General features: G+C 35.1%; 1 protein-coding gene across 2 annotated transcripts; it reads right to left on the bottom strand.

Annotated features, from left to right (window-relative positions):
- Positions 1-1,027: 1,027 nt before the first annotated feature.
- gmip (GEM interacting protein) lies at positions 1,028-26,211 on the bottom strand. Of its 2 annotated transcripts, none has more exons than XM_051106316.1 (21): positions 25,940-26,211; positions 23,550-23,643; positions 22,390-22,483; positions 22,187-22,250; positions 18,179-18,304; positions 17,293-17,357; positions 15,483-15,590; positions 14,493-14,573; positions 14,241-14,402; positions 13,905-14,042; positions 13,084-13,274; positions 10,566-10,675; positions 10,208-10,270; positions 10,040-10,129; positions 9,802-9,962; positions 8,487-8,663; positions 8,122-8,259; positions 7,626-7,828; positions 5,447-5,774; positions 4,144-4,246; positions 1,028-2,297 (listed from the first exon to the last, which is right to left on the bottom strand). In XM_051106316.1, the coding sequence occupies exons 1-21, from the start codon at positions 25,986-25,988 to the stop codon at positions 1,720-1,722; spliced, it is 3,123 nt and encodes a 1,040-aa protein (XP_050962273.1). In that variant the 5' UTR covers positions 25,989-26,211; the 3' UTR covers positions 1,028-1,719. The 2 variants fall into 2 exon arrangements, with proteins under 2 accessions (XP_050962273.1, XP_050962274.1); XM_051106317.1 differs by having other exon boundaries at positions 10,566-10,672.
- Positions 26,212-26,218: the final 7 nt, after the last annotated feature.

The following is a 26,218-nucleotide window of genomic DNA, read 5'->3' as shown; positions in this document are numbered from 1 at the left end:
ATGTGCTCTAAATAATAATTGTCCTCATAATAAATAGAATAATAAAACGTCTCACTGCGTGTTGTTAATTTCAATGACTCCTCAGTGTCCAGTTACTCTTGCTTTCAGATGTAAGTTATTGTTCAGGCCGCTGCTGAGGCGACGGTTACGGCGATCTCACGTTGTAAGTGTTACTTTCCTCAACGGTTTTCAGGATGGACCAATCACTGGTGTTTGCGATAACTGATTACAATTGTATTATTATTATACGTTCTTGATTCATTATTGGAAAAGATGACGAATTTCATTTCAAGTCAGCAACCTAGAACTGTAATTTAACTATTAACTCATTTCCAACTTTCAAACTATAATTTCAATATTCTAAATTAATATTATAATTGTAAAATACTATCCACCTTAATTTTACCAAAAGAGCGGAGCGGCCATTTATATTTTTTATGGGTGCGGCTTCCGGTCTCATCTGCTTTCAGCTATTTGTAGCTGTACAAAGCAGCTGACTTTGCTGCTTATATTTCAAACTGGTGTGTCTTAACATATTATTTTAATGTATATTCTTAATTATGAACTACTGGTTTGTAGTGCAAACAGTTTTGTGTTATTCTTTTTGCTATCTCTCTATAGCTGCTAATAAACCTGAAGCCTTACCAAAATTAACCATGGTTTTATTATGGTAAAAGTGTTGTAACCATGTTTTTGGCGCACTTGTATAACCATAGTTTTACTACAAATACCATGGTTAAACTATGGTTAGTGTAGCAAGACCATGGTTTATTTGTAGTTATCATGGTTTAACTAAAATAACCATGTTTTTTGTTTTGTTTTATTTGTAGTAAAACCACGGTTAATTTTCGTAAGGGTATTTCCGCGGTGAAGAATAAGGTGGACAGCTTAGACAAAATTGGACTAAACTATTACAGATTATTATTGTTATTTACATTTATAAAATTTAAAATGCTAAAACAGACGTGGTTGTTGGTTAAGGATGTAAACACACTAAAAATAGGTTTTAAAGAATCTGAAGACAGCAAGTAGCCAAGTTTGTTTTGTTTTGTTTCCATATATTGCATATTCATCCCACAGGAGTCATGATTCAGCATCCAACATCTATACAAGACAGGCTGTCTATGTATCACAAATAAACACAGGTAAATCTGTGCCAAATTTCCAGTGCGAATGGAAACTACCATCTGTACTGTGATTTAACAGCACCATACGTCATGTGCCACAAAGCAGGAAAACTAAAAATGTACAGTTCATACTAAAAATACTTTACAGCCTGTAAATAAGATGTATTCCAGTGAATTTAAAGGGATAGTTCACCCAAAAATGAAAATTCTGTCATTACTTACCCTTATGTCGTTCCAAACCCGTAAGACCTTTGTTTATCTTTGGAACACAAATTAAGATATTTTTGATAAAATCCTAGAGTTTTCTGACCCTACATAGACAGCAGTGCAAATGACATGTTCAAGGCCCAGAAAGGTAAAGGACCTTGTTAAAATAGTCCGTGTGACATCAGTGGTTCAACCTTAAAAATAACAACGTTATGTAACAATTTCCTCTCTTTTTCTCATCAAAAATACCTTAATTTGTGTTCTAAAGAAGAACGAAGGCCGTACGGGTTTGAGGGTGAGTAATTATTGACAATGTTAATTTTTGGGTGACCTATCCTTATAAGAAACCCCAGGAGTTAAGTAAACATTTCTTTTTCAGTCACTGTCAAACAAAATGGAGCTGCTCGCCCTTCCCTGAATCACTGCGTTTAAGCTTCAGTCCGGACAGAACCTTTTGGGCCGTTTTCTCCTCTATCGGACGCCTCCTCAAGGATCGGATCAGGCGCTCTCTCCCTCCCAGGGTGTTGTTGGATTGGTTGGTATTTTGTTTTCCCAATAGCCCCACATGTTCTTTGAATGAAGAAGGTACTGCTTTAACCCCCTCATCCGATACAGTCCTTTTTACCCCTGTATGAGGTGCAGTCTGACTCTCAGGGGTATATGCAGTCTTGTTCTGCGGGGCGGGGCTCTCGTGTAATCGGCTGTGAGTTTTCATTGGGGTCTCGGGCTCGGGAGAGGAGCTGCGACTGCTGTCTATGCTTGACGCAAGTCTTTCCCTGCTCCCAGAATTGTCCTCGTCCATTGACTGAGAGCCTGTTTTGCGTAATTGCACTCCTGTCGAACCCTGCCTGTGGTACTTCACAGGCTGCCTGCTGAAGTGAGCCCGCGACTGATTTTGTAATTGACTTTCTGCAGCCTGCTCCAAATGCACCTGAGGAGATGCTGTCGCCCTCATAGCCACGACTAGCAGAGATACAGAACAAAACCAGACATTTATTAACAACAATATCACAGAACAACTTCATTAGATTAATTTAGTTTTTCTAATCAAGGAGTATAGTTGAAGTCAAAAGTTTACATACACCTTGCAGAATCTGCAAAATGTTAGTTATTTTAGTTAAATATAAGGGATAATAAAAAATGATTGGTATTTTTTATTTAGTACTGACCTGAATAAGATATTTCACATAAAAGATGTTTACATATAGTCCACAAGAGAAAATAATAATAATAAAAATGACCCTGTTCAAAAGTTTACATCCACTTGATTCCTAATACTGTGTTATTACCTAAATGATCCCCAGCTGTGTTTTTTTTTGTTTAGTGATAGTTGTTCATGAGTCCCTTGTTTGTCCTGAACAGTTAAACTGCCTGCTGTTCTTCAGAAAAAATCATTCAGGTCCCACAAATTCTTTGGTTTTCCAAATGTTTTGTGCATTTGAACCCTTTCCAACAATGACTGTATGATCCATCTTTTCACACTGAAGACAACTGAGAGACTCTATGTAACTATTACAGAAGGTTCGAACACTACCTGAAGCTTCAGAATGAAAAATGATGCATTAAGAGCCAGGGGTGTAAACTTTTGAACAGAATGAAGATGTGTACATTCTTCTTATTTTGCCTAAATATTATATTTGTTTTTCCATTTAGAACTGTCCTTCAGAGGCAACAGATAATACTTACATGCTTCCAAGAAAACCAAATAAGTTAAATTTACAAAGTTTATAAAAATCTTTAAATTCACAAAGTTTATAGTTTATATAAGTTTGAACCTTCTGTAATAGTTGCATACGAGTCCTCAGTGTGAAAAGATGGATCTCAAATTCATACAGTCATTGTTGGAAAGGGTTCAAATACACAAAAATGCTGAAAAACCAATGAATTTGTGAAACCTTAGGGATTTTTCTGAAGAACAGCAGACAGTTTAACTGTTCAGGATACATAAGGGACTCATGAACATCTATCACTAAACAGCAACAACAAAATACACAGCTGTGGATCATTCAGGTAACAACACAGTATTAAAAATCAAGTGTGTGTAAACTTTTGTTTTTATAAATTCAACTATTATTTTCTTTTGTGGACTATATATAAACATCTTTTATATGAAATATCCTATTCAGGTCAGTACTAAATAAAAATAACATGCATTTTGTATGATCCCTCTTATTTTGGTGAAATAATTAACATTTTGCAGATTCTGCAAGGTGTATGTAAACATTTGACTTCAACTGTACATACAGATTAGAATCAAAATGCTTTTGAAATATGTCTTACTATATCTTTCAGACAGAAAACATTTATTTGAGCATCTTTAGTAGTCAAAGGTTTGGGTCCCACTTTATATTAGGTGGCCTTAACTACTATGTACTTACATTTAAAAAATTACAATGAAATTATTGTGCTCTTATTGTATTGCAAAAAACTTTTGCTGCTATTGACGTGGTAAGGTTATTGGGTAAGCTATTGGGTAAGGTTAGGGACAGGTTTGGTGATGTGGGTAGGTTGGGTAGATGGGTCAACAGTGTAATTTAATTACATTAATCAATTACAGATGTATTTACATGCAGGTATTTTTAAAATATAAGTGCAATGTATACACATTAAAAGTGCATTGTATCAAATGATTAATTTAAATGTAAGTACATAGTAGTTAAGACCATGTAATATAAAGTGGGACCAAAGTTTGACAGACACAGCTTTGCTCATGACAACAGGAAGAAAATTATGCCACAAAAACACAGCAAATAGTTTGCGCAAGCAGCCAGCTCATACTGAAAGTCAATGTCTTTTAAAGCCCGCCTACCTGCTCTCTCATTGGCTTCTGGGCTCAGCTGGTCCATTGCTTCATTGGATGATGACTTGTCAGAAATATAACCCTCACTTGATTCTCTCTTGATAGTGCGATTCTGTTAAAATGATAAAAAATCTGGGTATAAGTTGACTTGAGAGCCAACAAGGCAGAAATTATATATTTTTTGTTTAATTTTAATATTATTTGGTAAATAAAGTTTTAGTGAATTTCAATTAAGATTAATAATGTAAACTACTAATAGTAATAATGTATACTACAAGTCACTTTTTTCAGAAAGAAAGCATTAAAGTGACTGTAAAGATGCTTATAATGTTACGAAAGATTTCTAGTTTAAATAAATACTGATCATTTGAGCTTTCTATTCACTGATTAATCAAATAATTAAAAAAATATTAAGCAGCACAACTGGTTTAAACATTGACATTATTAAGAAATGTTTCTTGCGCAAGAAATCAGCATATTAGAATGATTTCTGAAAGACTGTGTGACACTGAAGAATGTTTTCAGAGTAATGACGCTGAAAATTCAGCTTTGTGTCACTGAAATAAATGATACTTTAAATATAAAACAGTTATTTTAAGCCGCAAAAATATTTCACAATATTACTGTTTTTACTGTATTTTAGATCAAATAAATAGTTTTATTAAGCATAAAAGACTTCTTTCAACTTTTTTAATTGGACTGTTTTTGTTATGTCAGATTTACAGCGATATAATTCTATATAAGATTTACTAAATTATATATATATGCAGGTCAGTGTTTGTAATATTAAAATATGCTGCTTCACTTCTACGGTATTTGTTATACCTATTTGCAGCTAACTACTAATCATAATAAGTGGAAGGAAAACTTTGACCTTTTGAACTTTCGGTTCTTGCTAATGAGAAATTCTTAGGTGGTTTAACTGTTCTAGTTAAAGGAGACTAGTCTAATACATAACTATTAGCATCCTCCAGGCTTTCCCCTGTAGTAAACAACTTGAGCTAAAGCAGAGAGCAACAGGGGTAAGGCTCTAACATAAGCACAAGCACGCAGGCAAGCAAAAGTAATCTTCACAGAAAAAGCGTTTAATCCCTCCAGGCCTTTCCACGGGCACGGCGGGACAATTAAGGCCCAAGCGGTGCAAGAGAGGCTCAAGCAGATCAAGATGAACTCTGACGCCCGCACGGGCACGTCCACCTGAGGTGAGCTTTTAGCATCGCCATGACGACAGTCGGCTTAAAGCACGGCCTGTGTTTATTTGGCTTAGCGTGGAGCTGCCGATTGTGTGAAGTGTGAAGTTATTATTGCCTACCTCCAGTGAGCGTGGACGTTCCTTGCCTGCGGCTCCAGGGTCTTGAGAGGAACTGCTGGCGGGAGACAAGGGGCATGAGGCTCTGGGTGGGGTGTCTGGGAGGGGTGCTGTGGGAGGCGGTGGTGGGGGTGTGCTGGATCTTGTTGCAGGACCGAATACTTGGTCATAGTGTGAGATCATGAACTCCACGAGAAGAGCCTGATAGCTGGTTTCCAGTAGAGCGATCATCGACACGTCTCCTGACACCAGGGGCCGCAAGAGAGTGGGGCCAAACACAATGCCCAGGTTTCCTGGAGACATCTTGTTGTCTTCATACTGTTCTGCAATCCTGAAGAGAAGAAAGTGATGGATTAGTAGTGAACTAAATTATTTAGAAGAGTGGCAGCTTTAAATTTTATTTTATTTTTTTTTACAATCCCTAGGATCAATTTCTCAATACCTGGGTCACTTTTTCTAAACTCTTCACACAGGCAGTTTAAATGCGGCTTCAAACGATCCCAAATGCAGTTGTAAATTATCCCAGCCAAGGAAGAAGGGTCTTATCTAGCGAAACGATCGGTTATTTTCATTAAAAAAAATTTAAATACTTTTTAATCTCAAACGCTCGTCTTACCTTTCTCTCCCTGAACTCTGTGTATTCTGGTTCAAGACAGTTAGGGTATGTCGAAAAACTCCAATTGTATTTTCTCCCTCTACTTCAAAAATAATTAAAAAATCATCCTACATCGCTGCAGAAGTACCGACCCAGTATTTGCAAAGTGAACATGCAAAGAAGATCAAACACCCTTAACAAAAAAGGTAAAACAGCGATGTAGGAAGTTGAGGGAGAACATGAGATGGGAGTTTTTCGACATACCCTAACTGTCATGAACAGGAACAAAAACAGTCCAGGCAGAGTAAGACAAGATGAGTGTTTGACATTAACAAGTATATAAATTGTATTATTTTTATTAAAATAACAGATCGTTATGCTAGATAAGACTTTCTCGGCTGGGAATGTTTACAACCACAGTTGGGATCGTTTGAAACCACATTTAAACTGCATTTTGGAAGTTCAAAATCGGTGCACCATGTCAGTCAATTATATGGAGAAAAATGCTGAAATGTTTTCCTCAAAAAACATAATTCCTTTACGACTGAAGAAAGAAAGACATGAACATCTTGGATGACAAGGGGTGAGTACATTATTTGTAAATTGTTGTTCTGGAAGTGAACTTCTCCTTTAAAGTAAAACCTCAGTATTAAGACTTGTATGGCTTAATATAACATAAACGATGTCTCTTACTGAAATACGTAGTAGAAAACCCATAAAAGATTTACGTTATTTAAAAAATTCACAACATTGGCACTCGGTAAGCTACTGGCGCTACCTGTTATAAAAATAAAATAAAAATAATATACTGATACGATGCCACATTGTGCAGCATTTGGTTGTAATTTTCATTTGAAGGGCAACAAGAGAAGTGATATAAGTCTTCACTACTACCCTAGTGATAAGAAGGCAGTCATGGCCTGATGGTTAGAGAGTCGGGCTTGTAACCCAAAGGTCGCTGGTTGCAATGGCTGCCCACTGCTGTGTGTGTGCACTCGTAATGGGTTAAATGCAGAGGATCAATTTCGAGTGTGGGTCACCATACTTGACAATAAGTTGTCACTTTCAGTTTCAAGAGGAGAAAAGAACAGGAAGATGCCTGTGGATGAATAAAACTTCCTAAAGACCCACGTCTTTGTTCTCTCCACTTTAGCCCTGATGCCTTTGAGGCTTTTAGTAGAGCACAGCTACTGAAAGAGCTTACACAAATGGCAGAGACAAGAAACACTAGATGCCATACTGGCAGGATGTAAACATGCTCACGCTTGTCATGACGCCGCAGCTGAAGGAGTTTCTCAGCAATGATTTCACTCAATATCCGGAGGCGTTTAGACTTCTTATGGGGAAAAATTGATGGTACGGTATTTGGTGTAAGCCTACGCTTATATCCAATGCAGCCTATAAGCTCTTTCAGTAGCTGTGGTCATCGTATCAGTATTTTATTTTCAGAGTTGTGTAGCATCAGTAGCTCACCGAATGCAACCATTTGACATCATCAAAATAATAGCACCTCCCATAGTCTTTTTGATTTGAAAAAGTTACCTAAATATTGAGAAATGGGTCCTAGAAAACGCTGGGACCTGTTACCTGTTCAAGTGGGCCATCATGTGCTGCACCGTGTTGTAGTTACATAAAGGCAGTCGTCCAGTGAGCTCTTTGAGTTTGACCACAATGCTCTCCACAATCCCAGCAGTCTCGGCAGCATGGTCCTTTTCACTAAGCCTCTGAATCTCCTTACCCACATTGATGAAGTCGTTGTAAAGGTCAAATGTGAGTAACGGCTCTGGAAGCTGTGAAAGAGAAAGACAGCTGTTATATTATATGTTTTAAGCTGGGTCGTAACCACAATATACACTGAGGAGGACAAGCCACCCCACTAAATAGAAATGGCCAAATTATATCCCCCCAATATTTGACATTCCTGCGCTGCATTACATATGCATCATTCTGAATCATACTGAATCATGTAAATGTTCCAGACATGATTATGGCTGTGGTTTTAGGTAATGAGGAAGTTATTAAAGTCTAGATTTTGTTTTACTTCAACTACTTACATTGTACTTTTGTGTGTGTGTGTTTTTACCTCTTTGAAGAAATGCTTGAGTACAGAGGTGATGTCGTGCGGTGAGAGGTCACTAAGGTCAACTTGGTCTTTCTGGATTTCAAAGGCCTGACATAACTTCAGAATGCGAGGTTTGGATCCACTGATTCTGTAAACTCCCTAGATATAGAGAAAAAGAACGAGAGATCGAAGACAATTAGGTTATTTTATTTTATGAAGAAAGTTTGCGTGGCCTTTGCCATCTGTTGTCCTGTCCATACTCGAGGCCTACATATCAATACAATGTAATTGTGTAAAAGATCTGCCACTACTTTTATTTCATCGTGACTTTATCAAGCACCATCATGTATTCGTAACATCACAAGATCAATGTACTGAGTTCCTACCTGGACTCCGAGAGCCCTGCTCTCAATCTCTTCGGTGCAGCGAAGGACAACGAAGGGCACAGAGTCTTGGCTCTCTCTGGGCAGCATGGAAAACTCCATCCCAAAGATGAAGCCTCTCCTGTGCTCACACTCTATCTGGCACACCTCCAGGCACTTCCTGTGGACTGCAAGGCCACACTGGCAAAAGAGGAGCAACTGTCAGCATGCCACATTCTGACCAGTGCGGAGTCAAATAAAAAGCTCTTCTCATTTATGAACTAGTCATTTAGATGCTTGGTCATATAAAGCTACCTAAAATACATCACCAGAAGTAAACAGAACTAAGGTTAAATGTCTAAATGTCTATAGCACAATATTTGTAAAAAATCTCTATTGAAAACAGGTTTTTAAGGATAATGTATGAACCTTTTTTAAACAGACCTATCATTAGCTCTAAGGTTGTTATTTAATGATATGATTCTGTAGAAACTGCAAGGTTTCAATGTCAGTTTCAAATATAATTTATTTTATTTATCCTAATTTTTGATTAGTAATCTTACACTTTCAAATATACCAAATTAATTCCAAATATTTGGCTTTTTATAATAGTAATCAATGACTTACAATATATCTATGCTCTATATACAGATCTATATGTGACCCAGGACCATTGTGTTGTATTGTGTGTTTCTTGCTAATGGACCTTGAGTCTGGAAATGTAAAAAAATGACTAAAAAATAAGCTAGGATAGGACAATATTTGGATTGTCCTTGTTAGGATAGGACAGTATTTGATTGAGATACAACTATTTAAAAATCTGGAATCTGAGGGTACAAATAAATCAAAATATTGAGAAAATCGCCTTTAAAGTTGCCCAGATGAAGTTCTTAGCAATGCACAACAATGCACACTAATCAAAAATTAAGTTTTGATATATATACGGTAGGAAACTTACAAAATATCTTCATGGATCTTTACTTAATATCCTAATGATTTTTGGCATAAAAGAAAAATCTATTATTTTGACCCATTTAATGTATTTTTGGCTATCGCTACAAATATACTCGTGCTACTTAAGGTTTTGTGGTCCAGGGTCACATATTGCATTTTAGTTTCATTTGTAAGAAAGGAAGTAAATTTGATGTATCATATTTTGTATTTCTATTGTATATTTTAAGTATAATTTGTATTAAATGCAATTAGTTAAACCTAAGAGTACTTTTTCTTTAGATGTCATTTACATCTATTGTCTATGAAATATGGTTAAAGTGTGTTGCCTTAAAGTTGCTGCTTAGTTCTTTAAACATAAAGCTACAGACGCTTTTCTGACACTCACCTCTTCGCACTCAATCCCGTTGACTAGGATGTAATTGTCACATTGCTTACACTTGACCATCTTGCTCTTCATTTTCTTCAGTCTGTGGGTGAGTGCGGCACGTGATGCATTTCGCGGTTTGCATGTCATTCCGTTACTGTCAGACAAACCCTCTTCGCTTTCTGCACACACATGAAGAAGAGTCAACAGCTGCATTGTCAGATATAGAAATGCAGAAAAAAAGCATCTCATACAGTACCTGCTTCTTGAAGAGTGTCTTTCTCATCAAGATCATCTGAAGACATGGTTCCCGTGGAGGAGGCCTTGGGCAGTTTACGGTTCCCATAAGCTTCAGAGAGGAGACATATCACTAATCTATTTCCAGATGGGACAGTTGCTTCATAAGTTTATAAGAGATTTTCCCTACCTGGACTGGACAGTGATTCAAGACTTCCTCCAGTGCTGTCTCTGTCGCTGTGGCCGGGACGTCCTGTACATGAACAAATCACATGAAAATGTTCAAGTGCACTTCATCTGGATGAGTTATACATGTGGCCAAAATTATTAGAACGCTAGTATTCAGTTGTCAGTTATTTCTATCTTTTGCTGTAGGAAATATATAGTTTAAATTTCCAAACAATCCAAACACAAATGTAAACTGATATTTCCTACAGCAAAAGATAGAAATATTTGACTTAAAACCATTTTGTAGCTGGTGAAAATACTAGCGTTCTAATCATTTTGGCCACCACTGTATGTAAGAAAATGTGTAGGAGGTAACATACGTCCTTCTACTAAACTGCTGCTGTGTTTCAGTTCCTCCGGTAGCACATATGAATCTTGATGGTAATTTGGAGCTGCGCTTTGTTTACGTCGACCTGTTGGTGGGGATCTGCTAAAGTAAAGGGATAAAAAGCTGTTTAATTGATATACAAAAATCCAGCTCAAATAATATGGTTGCATTTGAAGTGAGCTTTAGTCGACTGAGATTGCAGGCAATTCAGTTCTGTTCACAATAAGCTTCACTGGTCTTTAGCAAGCAACCCATGCAGTCATTAAAAGTAAAGCTAATATCTGTTATAGTGTTGTCACGGTACCAAAATTTTGCCTTCGATACAATACCTGACTAAAATATCACAATACTACTGAACCAGTACTACGAAAAAAACATAGAACAGGAAAAGTAATTGAATAATAGATGATCCAAACAGAGATCATAGTTATTTTATGTATTAAAACAAGGCATTTCATCCCCTCTGAAAAAATAATAATAATATAATAATAATAATAATAATCACATGCCAGTGCCACTACACAGGATTATGGTGAACAACTACCATGCCTACAGATATGTAGAGATCTTGGCTATATTGGTAAGTTAGCTTTCATGATATATTTATTTCACAACAACAATTTATATTATGTCATTTTTTGTTATTTTATCTTTGTTATTAATAATAAGAACCTAGATGCAAGTAACAAACTAAAGGACAACTGCAATAAAACAATGACACAAATGAAATAAAGAGGGCCCTATGAAATCTGTTTTATTTTTTCCTGAATTCCATTTTAATTTTTCTAGACTCCATTTTAAGGGATACATAAAGATATTTATCAAAACGCATGTTTAATTAATTGAAATCATGAAACTTGCAGAATATAACAGCAATTTATTAAAAGTTTAACAAAAATTACATGTTTTTAAGGCCTTATGAAATACGTTTTATTATTTTTCTATTTTTCTCAAATTCAGTTTTGTTGGTGAATCTCTGTTTTCCATTCATTTTCATTACATTTTTTTAATCAAAAGCATGTCTAATTAATTTATAAATTGGAATTAGATTTGGAAAAGAATTAATTTTATTTTATTATTCTTATTTTTTTTTAGAAATACTGTGTATTTACAATTTTCTGGTAAATAAATTTTGGTAAATATTTTTTTTCTGGTAAATATTCCTTAAACATTGTTTTAATAATATTTATTATTAGCAGTAGTATTATCTTTACATTAAGTAATATATTAATATATTTCTGACTGTCAAGTTAAACTAAACTTATTTTTTGATGGGTTGCGGTGAACACCTTTAGGGTCTTCATTATATGACAATAGTTTTCCGCAAAAGAAACTGTAAAATGCTTATTCAGTGACTCTCAGAGCAGTTCTAGAGATAATGTTCATGTGTTCATGTACTCATTTATTGAGGTGGCAGAGGCTGAAAATACTGCGAGCGCCACGCGTATGTGTGTAGTAAACAAAACAGCCCGTCTGCGCCATTCACTAACACAGACACGCAGAAATACGGCTCTTATTAAAATACATTCTTAAAATACCGGTACTAGTAAAATGCGGAATCGTACCGTTTTTCAAAGCAGGGTATCACAATACTTTTTAAGCACCGGTATATTGTGCAACACTAATCTGTTACAATGAAAAACCTACTGTAGCTAATCTCAAAAAGAAAGAAAAGACAAAAAACAAAAACAAGTGTATGTTTCCATGTTAATGAATAACACTAGTTGTGTGATAAGAATAAGTTAGATAGGACTTAAAGAGATAGTTTACCCAAAAATAAAAATTCTGTCATTAATTACTCTCATGCCGTTCCAAACCCGTAAGACCTTCGTTCATCTTCAGAACACAAATTAAAATATTTTTAATGAAATCCAAGAGCTTTCTGATCCTGCATAGACAGCAACACAACTGACACATTCAAGACCCAGAAAGGTAGTGAGGACATCGATAAAATAGTCCATTGGCGGTTCTTAAACTTAATTTTATAAAGTTACAAGAATACATTTTGTGTGCAAAGAAAATATAAACGACTTTATGGAACACTTTAATCAGCTTTAATGGTTTCTTCTCTTTCTACACAAAAAGTATTCTCGTAGCTTCATAACATTGCAGCTGAACCACTGTTGTCACATGGACTATTTTAACAATGTCCTTACTGCCTTTCTGGGCCTTGAACATGTCAGGTATGTTGCTGTCTATGCAGGGTGAGAAAGCTCTCGTATTTCATCAAAAATATCTTAATTTGTGTTCTGAAGATGAACGAATGTCGACATGTGGGTGATTAATTAATGACAGAATTTCCATTTTAGGCTGCTTGTATTTGAATAAAAATACGGTAAAAACTATAACACTGTGAAATTTTACAATTTAAAATAACTGTTTTGTAATTTAATTTTTCATTAATATAACACCTATTTTTTATTGAAAGCATTTATTTTTTAAATAAAAAAACAATACAAATCTTACTGATTCTAGGCATTTTATAAGTTAGTCTTGTGTATCCTCCTCACCTCTTGTTTTGAGGGATGAACTCTTGAAATATGAAGTTCTGGAAAGGTTGTTCGGGCAGGTGCTTTCCCAGGATGTAGTGCAGGTAGGGTTCACCTGGTTCACAGGGCCTGCAGGTCAGCTCTAAGTTCTGGTAGGCCACTGGAACCGGCTCAGTCTGCTGCCGCTGGAAATAAAACATGTTCACCGTTGCCTGATAGAAAAAGAATAAGACAGAGACTTGATCAAGAATCCATGGATGAATGTAAATAAAGTAATGAAAACTGTGACCCTGGACCACAAAACCAGCCCTAAGTAGCACAGGTATATTTGTAGCAACAGCCAAAAATGCATTGGATGGGTCAAAATTATGCCAAAAATCATTAGGATATTAAGTAAAGATCATGTTCCATGAAGATATTTTGTAAATTTCCTACCGTAAATATATCAAAGCGTAATTTTTGATTAGTAATATGTATTGCTAAGAACTTAATCTGGATAACTTAAAAGGCGATTTTCTCAAAATTTAGATTTTTTTGCACTTTCAGATTTCAAATTCCAGATTTCAAATAGTTGTATCTCAGCCAAATATTGTCACATATAACAAACCATACATCAATGGAAAGCTTATTTATTCAGTTTTCAGATGATGCATACATCTCAGTTTCAAAAAACTGACCCTTATGACTGGTTTTGTGGTCCAGGATCACAGTTTTCCTGTACAAAAGTTTGTCACTATGCAGTTACTAGAGTATTCTGAGTGGTCACTTAATATTTCAGCCTCTAGATATAGCAGTCTTATTTACTGGTGATTTCTTTTATGTGTCTCTAAAGGTGAACCAACCTCTTTTAGCACAGTGTCTCCTTGACAGATGAGCTTGCGAATGTGAACAATGATTGTACGTTTCACCTTCTCCAGCTCCTGTTGATGGTTGTTCGCCTCACACACACACTGTCTGTACAGTATCTCAGTCTCTGTAACCTGCACGGCAGCAAAGCACAGTGATAAATATTGTAGCGAAGAGATGAATACTCCAAAATAGTCTCACTGAAATGTTTAGGTTACAATTCAAATACATTGATCATAATAATATATTTTCTAACATTTTTTGTCTTGATATACTTTGAGTACTTTTGTGTTGATTTGAACTGATACAACAAGCCATATACTCAAGCTGACCTTAGCTTGGGCGTCATCTCTTGACTTTCTCCTCTTGTCCAGGGTCTTGTAACCCCCTGTATCCTCTTCAGCTTTGGCTGTCATGGCTTTGGCCTTCTCCAGCTCCTCACAGCGCTGCAGGTATTGCTGTCTTGCTCTCTTCAGCGCAGACACTGCATCATTCTAAAGCACGAAACATTATCAGTCGCATTACTGGAAAAGCTGACCGCAGCAGTTATACACACATTATCAAACTCAGCAGTATTAACTGACCATCCTCTTCTGCTCTTTTGACCACTGCTCTTTGAATTCCCGTCGCCACTTGTCAATTTCGTTCCTCTTGGCTGAGAGAGCCTGTGGGATAGATAGCATAAGCCCACAAGTTACATAAACCAGAAGTTTACATAGACCTTGCAGAATCTGCAAAATGTTAATTATTTTATCAAAATAAAGGGATCATACAAAATGCATGTTGTTTTTTTATTTAGTACTGACCTGAGTAAGATATTTCCCATACAAGATGTTTACATATAGTCCACAAGAGAAAATAATAGCTGAACTTCTAAAAATGACCCTGTTCAAAAGTTTACATACGCTTGATTCTTAATACTGTGTTGTTACCTGAATGATCCACAGTTTTTTGGTTTAGTGATAGTTGTTCATGGGCTCCTTGTTTGTCTTGAACAGTTAAACTGCCCGCTGTACTTCAAAAAAATACTTCTTCGGTTTTTCAACATTTTTGTGTATTTGAACCCTGTATTGGACAACTGAGGGACTCATATGCAACTATTACAGAAGGTTCAAACACTCACTGAAGGTTCAGAAGGAAAAACAATGCATTAAGAGCCAGGGGGTGAAAACTTTTGAACAGAATGAAGATGTGTACATTTTTCTTATTTTGCCTAAATATCATCATTTTTTTTCATTTAGTACTGCCCTTCAGAAGCTACTTACATGTTTCCCAGAAGACAAAATAAGTGAAATTTACCCCGATCTTCAAATTCCAAAAGTTTTCACCCCCCTCTTAATGCATTGTGTTTCCTTGAGGAGCATAAGTGAGCTATAGTGGACTATATGTAAATGTATTTTATGTGAAATATCTTATTCAGGTCAGTACTAAATAAAAAATAACATGCATTATTGTATTATTATTATTTGGTAAAATAATAGATTCTGCAAGGTGTATGTAAACGTCTGGTTTCAGCTATATATTTTTCAGATTTCTTGCATTGGTTATAAATGTTGTTCGGATGAATGTAGCACCTGGTAACAGCGCTGTTGAATGGTTTCAGCAGTTTGTTTGGCTGATGTGCTGGTTTTGATATCATGTTCCAGAGTCTGTGCATAGATGTTCTGCAGAGGCATCATGTCCTGTGGAGTGCGTCCAAACACATGCATTAAGTCTGACAGCAAACAACACGTTTCTTACGCAACAGGAAAACAAACAGTTACATTACGGTGTTTGCTCAGGGATACCCGGGCTTTTTTAAACTGTATTTATTTTCTCTTTTTGTTACATGAAAGTCACAAGTCTTTTGAACTTTGATTTCTTTCTTTTATTAACCATTTCTTATCTATTTTTGTTACTTTTATGTGTATTGTTTTTTTGTGAATTATTTCTTGTTTAAAACTGTGGTGATCTATACAATTATGAAATAAAATTATAAACCAGTTCAATGTTTATTATTTAAAATGGTAACACTTTATAATAAGGTGTCATTTGTTAACATTAGTTTATGTAACGAACAATGAACAATACATTTATTACAGTGTTTATTAATCTTTGTTAATATTAGTTAACGAAAATACAGCCGTTCATTGTTAGTTCATGTTTACATTCCATTAAGTAATGTTATATAACACAACTTCAGATTTTAATAATGCATCAGTAAATGCTGAAATTAACATTATTAATTAATTAAACGCTGTGGAAGTATTCTTCATTCTTAGTTCATGTTAACTAAAGTGGTTACCTCATGTTAACTAATGAACCTTATTGTAAAGTTTTACAATTAAAATTGGAAATGAGGCATTATCTAATTATATAAACATACATTACCAGAAAACTTTTGTTGATATCTAAGAGTTAACGTTTTTACAGAGTGGATTCTGGATATCTTCCCCCCCCCAGAAAATACAGTCAACAGCCAAAAAAAAAAAATTAACAATGTTTTTAGGAGTAAAACCAAAATATGAATTAAAATATAAATCAGGCAAATTATATATGAAAAAAAAAAAAAAACCTCTTTAGAATACAGAGAAAGGAATAAAAATGTAAAAATAGAGATTTCTGGCTCAGTGCAGGAGAAAGAAAACTCATTTTGAGAAAAAAAAAGATATGTATTGTTATCTACGGACACAAATAGATTAATTTAAAAAAACAAAAACGTAAATGTGTATTTTGGATGCTTTCATCACTAGTCTGAAAGAAGTCAAGTTATGGAAGCAAAATCACAAAATTGATCAGTGCCTGAAAAAATATTTTGTGACTTGACTTAAAATATTTATAGCAATACAATAATTGTGTGTATTTAGAATATACATTTATATATAAAACATTCTAACTATAAAATCTGCCTTAGCAATACAAAAGAGTGAGCCATTTTATTCCCAACTTTTTTTAATGGTTATGTTCATCACAGAATGCTATGGAATTGAAATTGAAAGCTAAATGAATAAGCTTTCCGTTGATATATGGTTTATTAGGATAGGCCAATATTTGGCCGAGATACAAGAAAAACGCCTTTAAAGTTGTTCAAATGACGTTCTTAGCAATGCATATTACTAATCATAAATCAAGTGTTTATATTTATGGTAGGAAATTTACAAAATATCTCTTTAGATTTTTACTTAATATCCTAATGATTTTTGGCATAACAGAAAAATCTATCATTTTGACCCATACAATGAATTTCTGACTACTGCTAAAATATACCCGTGTTACTTATGACTGGTTTTGTGGTCCTGGGTCACTTATGTATACATGTTTTATAGAGGTTTTTAAAAGTTCACATTGAAAAATAGCTGATGAAACTCATTACACCTTTTGCATAGACACACACACATTTTTTACCTGTTGAGCAACGCATGACTTGGCTGCATCTGCTGCTCTCATAATACTCTTTGCAAACTCTTGCTCTGTAAACAAACAACATGCTTTTCATAATCACATAATGCTCCAAATCATAGAAGAAAGAGGTGAAAATACGACTGACCGATACAAATAGTTTGCATCTGTATCGATGGACACAGAGAGTGTCAAAATATCAATACAACTGTGAGCGGATATTAGGTGACATAACCCACCCACTAGCATTACAGCTCAATGGAAAATAGGATATTCACTGATTCCAGGAATCCCACATCGACTCATGAATTACAGTGGTAATGTACTGTATGCTTTCCCTGTTCTGTTCATTCATTATTACTGACGCATGGCCTTGGCTCAGTTTCATATTTTGAGCTTAAGTACTATCTCTGATTTCTCTGGCTATAGTTAATAGCAAAAATACACAGTATTTCTGCTTCTGTTAAAATAGGCTTTTATGATGACACATGACACGTCTTTATTCTTGTGTTGTGGCCCTAAAAATCGGCTAGTAGTTTGTCTCAGTCTTGGGTGTAAAGGCATTAAACACTTGAAGTAACCACTAGAAGGCGCTGTGAGGGACGACGGGTTACTTCATCCTATTACAGGTGTTGTTTAGCACAACTCACACTCTCAGAGATCCAATTTTAGACTCTTACTCGGTTTCCAGGAAGAGGTTTGGCTATTCTTATAGACCTAGTTATAATCTATAATTACTGGCAAAAAATCTACATATCTAAACATAATGTGTCAGCACATCAAAAACGTGACTCTAATTTTAGTTTTCTATATTTTTGTGATAGTGGATGTATGTTCCTCTATGACTATTTGAGTAGTTCATGTAATCAAAGACTACATTTAAAACACTCACCCAGGCTGATTCTTTTGTCCATCCAGGTCAGCAAGTCTTTGGCATAGCGGCACCACATTTTGGCGTACTGCAGGGCGAGCTCCACGCCACCCTCGCAGCGACATAGGCTCAGGTCGGCATCCTGGGCTGAGGGGGAATACATCAGCATCAACGGATCGTGTGCATGCCTTACTCTATGTAAGCTAAGTCCCGTTCGGGACTGACAGAGGCTTGTCCTCAACCAGCTTTAATGATCCTGTCAGCTGGTACTATACAGGATAAATCTCCTGTATCTTAAGTAAAGGCAAAGCTTTGGAAAATGTTGAATTGATGCAGCACATGCCCAAAATTGCAACATAGACTTCTGCCAAAAAACCAACTTAATTGTTATAAACAATGCAGTAAGGCATCCTTCTCCAAATGTCTGCTAAAGATGTCGTAAACAAGCACCGAATCATAACATCTATGATAGTCCATAGGAAAACTCAAATCTCTGCGACTCTCCACCACAATATTCCAGACTGGTAATTCAATATCCATGCAAGATTCGTGTATAGAGAACTCTTGAGCTTGCTCAGTAGTGTCCATGAGGCTTTAGGACTCAGCAGTGAGTGCGTGAGGATTTCACAGAGACTGAGACAGTTCACCCTCCCTCTGTCTGCTGTCTCCTCCCCGTCCATTAAATGCTAAAAATCTGATCTGATCAAAACATCAGAACTAAGAACGTGAATTTTCTCCATCATCCCTTCAATATGTGTTGGAATGTCTCTATCCAGGTTCTCTCTTGCTTTACTTCTTGTCTTGTCATGTTAACGCTTATGTATGTTTGTGTGCATGTTTGGTGCAGAGGGGAGGGGAAGTAATCCAGGACAGTAGCAGACTGTAGAGTGATGGTCTTTAGATTAGGGTGGGGTTGACTTTCTGATATAAGGATATCAGTGTCTTATCATTACTTTACGCTCTCCTAAACACTCTTTCTATCTTTTAGCTTCTCTAATAGTTATGTATTGTATAAACAATTAAGCCTGTTTTTTTATTTTGTATTGTGACACTGCAATACAACAAGATCTAATACTCATTGCCATGATGCATACCAAAATCTAATTCACATTGTCGTGATGTCAAAAAAATCTCATTGTCATTACTATGATGCAGAAATCTCATTCTCAGTACCATGATGCATAATTAATCTAATTCTTTTTATCCTGATGCAAAGAACCTCATTCTCATTATGCAATGTGAAAAACCTCATTCTTATTACTGTGATGTAAAAAAAATCTCATTCTCATTACTGTGATGCGGTAAAGTCTCATTCTTATTACGATGATGCATAATTAATCTAATTATTCTCACCCTGATGCAAAAAAAACTCATTCTCGTTAGTGCAATGTAAAAAGTATCATTCGTGTTACTGTGATGCGAAAAAAATCTCATTATCATTACTGTGATGTAAAATTTTATTTTCTTTACATAATGTGAAAAAAATCATTCTCACTACCATGACGCATAATGTAATTCTTTCTACCCTGATGCAAAAAACGCGTTATGCAATGTGAGAAAAAATCTCATTGTCATTACCTTAATGTTAAAAAAAACTCATTCTCATTACCATTATGCAAAAAAAAAAAACTATCATTGTCATTACTGTGATGTGAAAAATCTCATTCACATTACCATGACATGAAAAAAATATCATTGTCATTACTGTGATGTAAAAAAATGCAATTTTTATTACCATGATGTGAAAAAATCTCATCCTCATTACTGTGATGCAAAAAAAATCTTATTGTCAATACCTTGATGTTAAAAAAATCTCATTCACATTACCGTTACATGAAAAAAACACATTGTCATTGCTGCAAAGTAAAAAAAAATCTCATTCCTATTGCCGTTATGCGAAAAAAAATCTCATTGTCATTGCTGCGATGTAAAAAAGTCTCATTCTCATTACTGTTATGCGAAAAAAATCTCACTGTCATTGCTGCGATGTAAAAAAAACAATCTCATTCTCATTACCGTTATGCAAAAAAATCTCATTGTCATTGCTGCGCTGTAAAAAATCTCATTTTCATTACTGTTACGCGAAAAAAACTCATTGTCATTGCTGCAATGTAAAAAAAAATATCATTCCCACTGCCGTTATGCAAAAAATTTCATTGTCATTGCTGCAATGTAAAAAAAAACTCTTTCCCATGAATGTTATGCGAAAAAATCTCATTGTCATTGCAGCGCTGTAAAAAAATCTCATTCTCATTACTGTTACGAAAAAAAACCCTCTGTCATTGCAGTGATGTAAAAAAATCTTATTCCCATTACCGTTATGTGAAAAAAACTCATTGTCATTGCTGCAATGTAAAAAAAAATCTCCTTCCCATGAATGTTATGCGAAAAAATCTCATTGTCATTGCAGCGCTGTAAAAAAATCTCATTCTCATTACTGTTACGCGAAAAAAAACTCATTGTCATTGCAGCGATGTAAAAAAATCTCATTCTCATTACCGTTATGTGAAAAAATCTCATTGTCATTGCTGTGATGTAAAAAAAACTCTAATTCTCATTACTGTTATGTGAAAAAAACTGATTGTCATTGCAGTGATGTAAAAAAATCTTATTTTCATTACCGTTATGTGAAAAAACCTCATTGTCATTGCGGCGATGTAAAAAAAAAGTCTAATTCTCATTGCCGTTATGCGAAAAAATCTCATTGTCATTGCTGCGATGTAAAAAAAATCTCATTCTCATTACTGTTATGTGAAAAAAACATATTGACATTACCTTAATGTTAAAAAAAGGTCATTCTCATTAACATGATGTGTAATCAATCAAATTTTTTGTTTCCCTTATGCAACCCCCGCCATTCTCTTTATGACACATGAAAACATGAAAAGTTTCATTCTCATTACTATGATGCAAAGAATCTCATTCTTATTACCGTGATGTGGAAAAAAGGCAAAATAATTGATACATTATTTAATTTGTAAAGCAAAATATAAATTATTCTACTTATCATACTACTTACTTTTAATACTGGGGTGAATTATGGACAATTCTTTGTGAGATTAAACCACACACACTTGTCAATCTAGCCATTTGTTAATTAACAATTTAAAACAAACATATATAATGTAATATGACGTTTAACAGGATACAAGACAATAAACTCATGGTTTTATCCAGAGACATCATGAAATGTCTCTGCTTAGTCCGTCCATTAGGCTGATCAGATCTCACAGTGGGGGTTTGAACTAGGCTAAGAATATATAGTTGATACTGCAGTCTCTCTCAGGTGTGAGTAATGAAGGTGACGTGCTCTGTGAGCACCAGCCAAGGTATCATCTCGAAGGTGACTGTATGGATGTTTTATTTAAACTTTAAGTGTTAACGTAATCCCTAATCTCAGCTACCAAACAGCTACATGCTCACAGGACAAGCAGGTCTAGCCAAGGACGATGACCTCAGTATATATTCAATACAGCACAACAATCACATAGTCAAAATAGTCTCATTTTATCTTTGTTTACTGTTCTCTTCTGTATAATTTATATTTCATATCTATATATTTCTTTCAACTCTAATTTTATATAAAGATTACAGTTCTAATGCTAACACGGAAATACTACGCTACAGTTCTACAGTTTTCAGAGAGATGGATCAGCGGGAAAAACAGAGAGCAGCTGTTTGCTGCTTTAATCTGCACTCTAACCCCCGTCCGGTGCTAATCTTGTTAGCGAGGGGCAATTAGTCCATGTGGCTAATTACCTGTAAACAGTGCAGGTTGAAGAAGAGAGATTTAGTGGCATGACATGATGCCTCCGGACCGAATCAGTCACTTTTGCTTTGCTTTGCTCCTCTCAGATATCAGTCTTTGCTGTCTATGTCCACATGATTGAATCAATGAACCACCATGAACCCAGCTAGATGTATGATATTCATTCAACAAACTGTTTGTGCAAATCTCATTAATATTTTGCCCCTGTTAGTCTTCTTCTAAACATCAACCAAGCAAACAATGTTCTTAAAAAGAATTACCAGTTACGCTTCCGTCTTTTTCCTCCTCCTCACGGCAGATCTTCAGGGACTCCACATCTTCACCCTAAAAAACACACAGCTTTTAATATTCACTGTAAACCGCATTGCTTGAGAGAGATTGTTGAACCCAAAAGTATCAAGAAGTATGAGCATGAGTATATGAGAAAAAGAGTGGGAGCAATAATTCATCAATCATGTCTCACTGTAATATCGTCCAGATCAGCGTTCAGCGTGGTGTCTGCTGAAGTGTCTGTTAAAGACAGAGAGTCTGCTTCTAGGAGCAGCTCATCCACAGTCCTGAGAAATCAAATCAACCAACACAAAGATATTAAAAATGAAGCCATGCTCACAGAGCCAAAACAGAGCTGATATTTCATTTATTCAAACTATTTTTATGCTCTTAAAAATAAAGGTTCGTTATTGGCATGTATGGTTCCATAATGAGATTTAACATTCTGTATAGTGGAGAAAGATTTTTTTGATTATTAAAATGTTCTTCACAGTAAGAAATAAATGGTTCTTTTAAGAACTGTTCTTTGAGGAAAACAAAATAGTTTTTCTATGGCATCACTGCAAAAAAAAAAAAAAACTCTTTTGGACCCTTTATTTTTTAGGCCGATGTTTTAGTGCCACGTTAAAAACCGGAATAAAGTCGTTGCAATACAATATTTTGAGAATAATTGCAAATTACAAGGAAACATTCGTAGCAATATTTTGAGAATAAAATCAAAATTACAAGAACAAAGTCATAGCAATATGAGAAAAAAGTCTAAATATTTTGAGAGAAAAGTAAAAATTACAAGAATAAAGTTGTAGCGATACGAGAATAAAGTTGAAATATTTTGAGAAAAAAGTAATAATTACAGGAATAAAGTAGCAATACAAGAAAAAGTCTAAATATTTTGAGAAAAAGTCAAAATTACGAGAATAATAGCATAGCAATATGAGAATAAAGTCAAAATATTTTAAAACTACGAGAATGAAGTCATAGAGATACAAGAATAAAGTCAAAATATTTTGAGAAAAGTCAAAATTACAAGAATAAAATTGTAGCAATATGAGAATAAAGTCAAAATACTTTGAGAATTAAGTAAAAATTACGAGAATAAAGCCAAAATTATGAGAATGAAGTTTGAAATATCTAGAAAATAAAGTTGAAATAATTTGAGAATAAAGTCAAAATTGTGATTTTTTTTCTCAAAATATTACGACTTTAATTTCGTAATCTTAATCTGATTACTGCATTTGATTACGAAATCAAGATAAATCTAAAGATTTTTAAAATATTTTTTAACGTGGCACTAAAACGCTGTTCTTTTTTTTAAGACTGATATTTCACAACAAAGTGTAAAGGTCTACGTACGAGCATGTTAATGACAGATCCAAGTTAGCGTCAAAATCGCGCAATATCTCACTGTAACGCTTGGTTTCTGAGTGCCGGACTGGGGTACCACCATCTGAAACAGAAGAACATGACAGGTCATGATGTTGCATTTGATTTTTTTGATTCATTATTACAACCGCCATTCAGTCAATTTACACCGATTAAAAATAAAATACAAGTTTTATTTGAGTGTTTAAATAGAAATAAAGTCCTTCCATCAAATACATTTGTGTAACACGATCCAGGGGTGCACATAAATGGTGCACATGTGCGCATGCATGACCAAAATAAAAAATGCAATGGGTAAATAAGTTCAGACCATCATTTGGGTACCCATATGATTTACCACATAATCAGAAGAATAACAACATGCAGTAAAAACTGCTTGCACTACAAACCATTCAGAATTAATTTGTACAGCTAAAAATAGCTGGATGCAGATGAGACCGGAATCCAGATCCATTAAATTTACAAATGGCCGCACCCGTTCTTACAGGAAAAAATAAGGTGGACAAGACTTTCATTTGAACTGAAAGCACAAATCTAGGCTATGCTCTGTCAGTTTCAGAGCAAAACACAAAACGGTGACATTTTATTCATTGACGTGCTTCACTCACATACTTACTCACCAACACCACGCCAACATAAAAGCTTGCTGATTTTAGGTTTGAAAATGTTGAAAATTATACATAATTTATAAATAATATATATATATTTAGTAATATACATATTAAAATATATATTAATATATATATTAAAATAATATATTAAATGTACAATAAAATAACTGCATTTTTATTTAATACTCACTTTTAAAAAATAAAATAGCATTATCACACTTTATTGTTTTGTTTAATGTTTTATTTAAAAAATAAGTGCAATAATACTATTATTACTACTATTATTATTTTTTTATAGTTATATTTAATGGGTCACACTATCTGCGCTGTGAGCTCCAAACCATCTATACATTCGTGTCTTAACCATTTAACTGCCTTTTTACTACAATAGCTGCCATGAGAATCAATATCAGCTTGTTGGTGCTGTTTTGATACTGTGAAACAACAGGGTAAGATGGACAGTGTAATATAAGACAAGTTAAAATATGACAGCACTTCTTTGTGAAAAAGGTTATTGATTGTGGTTAAAGTATATGAAGTTTTACGTAAACACTTCCAGGACCTGGAACCTAAAACTAGAGTAAAAAAAATTAATGACTTGCTGTAATGTGCATTTTACATCAGGACAGGAAGTCACACTACTGAAGTTCACACAGACATTTGGTGACAAATGCAGAAAAGATAAAGCAGCAAATGTAAGCCAGACTCATCTGCACAATAATATTAATAGCACTGTTAGATCACCTTGCGCGAATCATTTGCAATTACATATGTAAAGTCTAAACATGCTTTTCTGAGTTTTTACTTAACATGAACTCTCTTAACTTTTAAATGCACATCTGCAGTGCTGTAAATATGGCTCTGAACATGCGATGTGCCACCATATGCTGCACTTACAAAGAAAGTGTCACAGTCAATCTCTCTTTCTCTTCTTCTCTAACATGCTCCATTTAGGTCAACCGCATCCTGTCTAGGTTTGGTAACATGCTCTGCTACAGGGACAATAAGGACTTGTTTTTGATGAAGAGATTAGTTCGGCTGTATGGAATAAGGGTTTTTTTTTCATCTCCATTTTGTTTTAACAAAAATTACCCACCGGATGTCAAAGTCGTCTCATGGATGGCACTGTGGTTACGTTGTCAGTTGGCACGTTAATCTGTTAGTTGTTATACTGAATGTTTTAATATTTCTTTCAAACGGATAATGTTAAATGACACTTGAAGTGGTTGAAAGAGCAGCATTGCACCTATCGCAAATTATTTGAAACCAGTGCATGTGACTTCCTCCCACTGAGGTCTTATTGAGGTTTATTTCCACATCCTGGACTTAATCAACTTGTATGTTTTATGAGAACTTCTAAATTAAAAAAAAGGAAAAATATATACAAAATAATCTAAATTAATTTTAAAAATCCCAATACACTGTGGCAAAAATAACCTCTTTTTGTGCAAAATGTACTTTTTTAACATGTGGAAATAAGTCACAAGTCACGCCAAGATGTGGTAATTTTGTACATTTGTCAAAATGTCCCGCACATGAAAACTTCCTTGCCATGCAACTTCGTACAGAGGCAAAATGGACAAGACAGGAAGTGCTCTGATCATGCACTGATCATTGCATGCAACACAAACGCAAGCACGCACATGCAAAGAAAGAGAACAAAGCCATATAAACACATATGCAGCTTAAAGCTGCGGCTGGATTGGCTACAATAAAAACACATTTTCCTCAAAGCCTGATGTAACTCACCCTGAACTTTAGGTTGCCTCAACTGTGCCGTCCCTGCTACCTCCTCCATCTAGTCCTCGACTGATGAACCAGCAGCTCGCAAGAGACCGTGTTCGTGTTATCATCCAGCATTTAGTCCATCCAGCCCAGCTGAAGGTCAGAATCATCACCTTTCATCGAACGCTGACACGGGACATGAAGACTGTGTGGGTTTTGATAACTCTGCTCTCTCTTCTCTCACAGCGCCACTTCTCTTCCTCTAAAGCGAAGGTTGGCCAATGTTCTTTCACCATCGTATGA

Source organism: Labeo rohita, chromosome 3, assembly GCF_022985175.1.
Source record: "Labeo rohita strain BAU-BD-2019 chromosome 3, IGBB_LRoh.1.0, whole genome shotgun sequence".
NCBI classification, from domain to species: domain Eukaryota; kingdom Metazoa; phylum Chordata; class Actinopteri; order Cypriniformes; family Cyprinidae; genus Labeo; species Labeo rohita.
The sequence above is the reverse complement of the archived record's forward strand: the minus strand, read 5'-3'. Positions and strand labels throughout refer to the sequence as shown.

Coding starts and splice junctions, on each gene's coding strand:
- gmip (XM_051106316.1), bottom strand. CDS start 25,988: ATGGAGGAGGTAGCAGGGACGGCACAGTTGAGGCAACCTAAAGTTCAG. Junction 10,676..13,083: donor TTCATCCCTCAAAACAAGAG/GTGAGGAGGATA, acceptor CCTTTACTTTAG/CAGATCCCCACCAACAGGTC. Junction 10,130..10,207: donor TGAATCACTGTCCAGTCCAG/GTAGGGAAAATC, acceptor TCCTCTCTGAAG/CTTATGGGAACCGTAAACTG.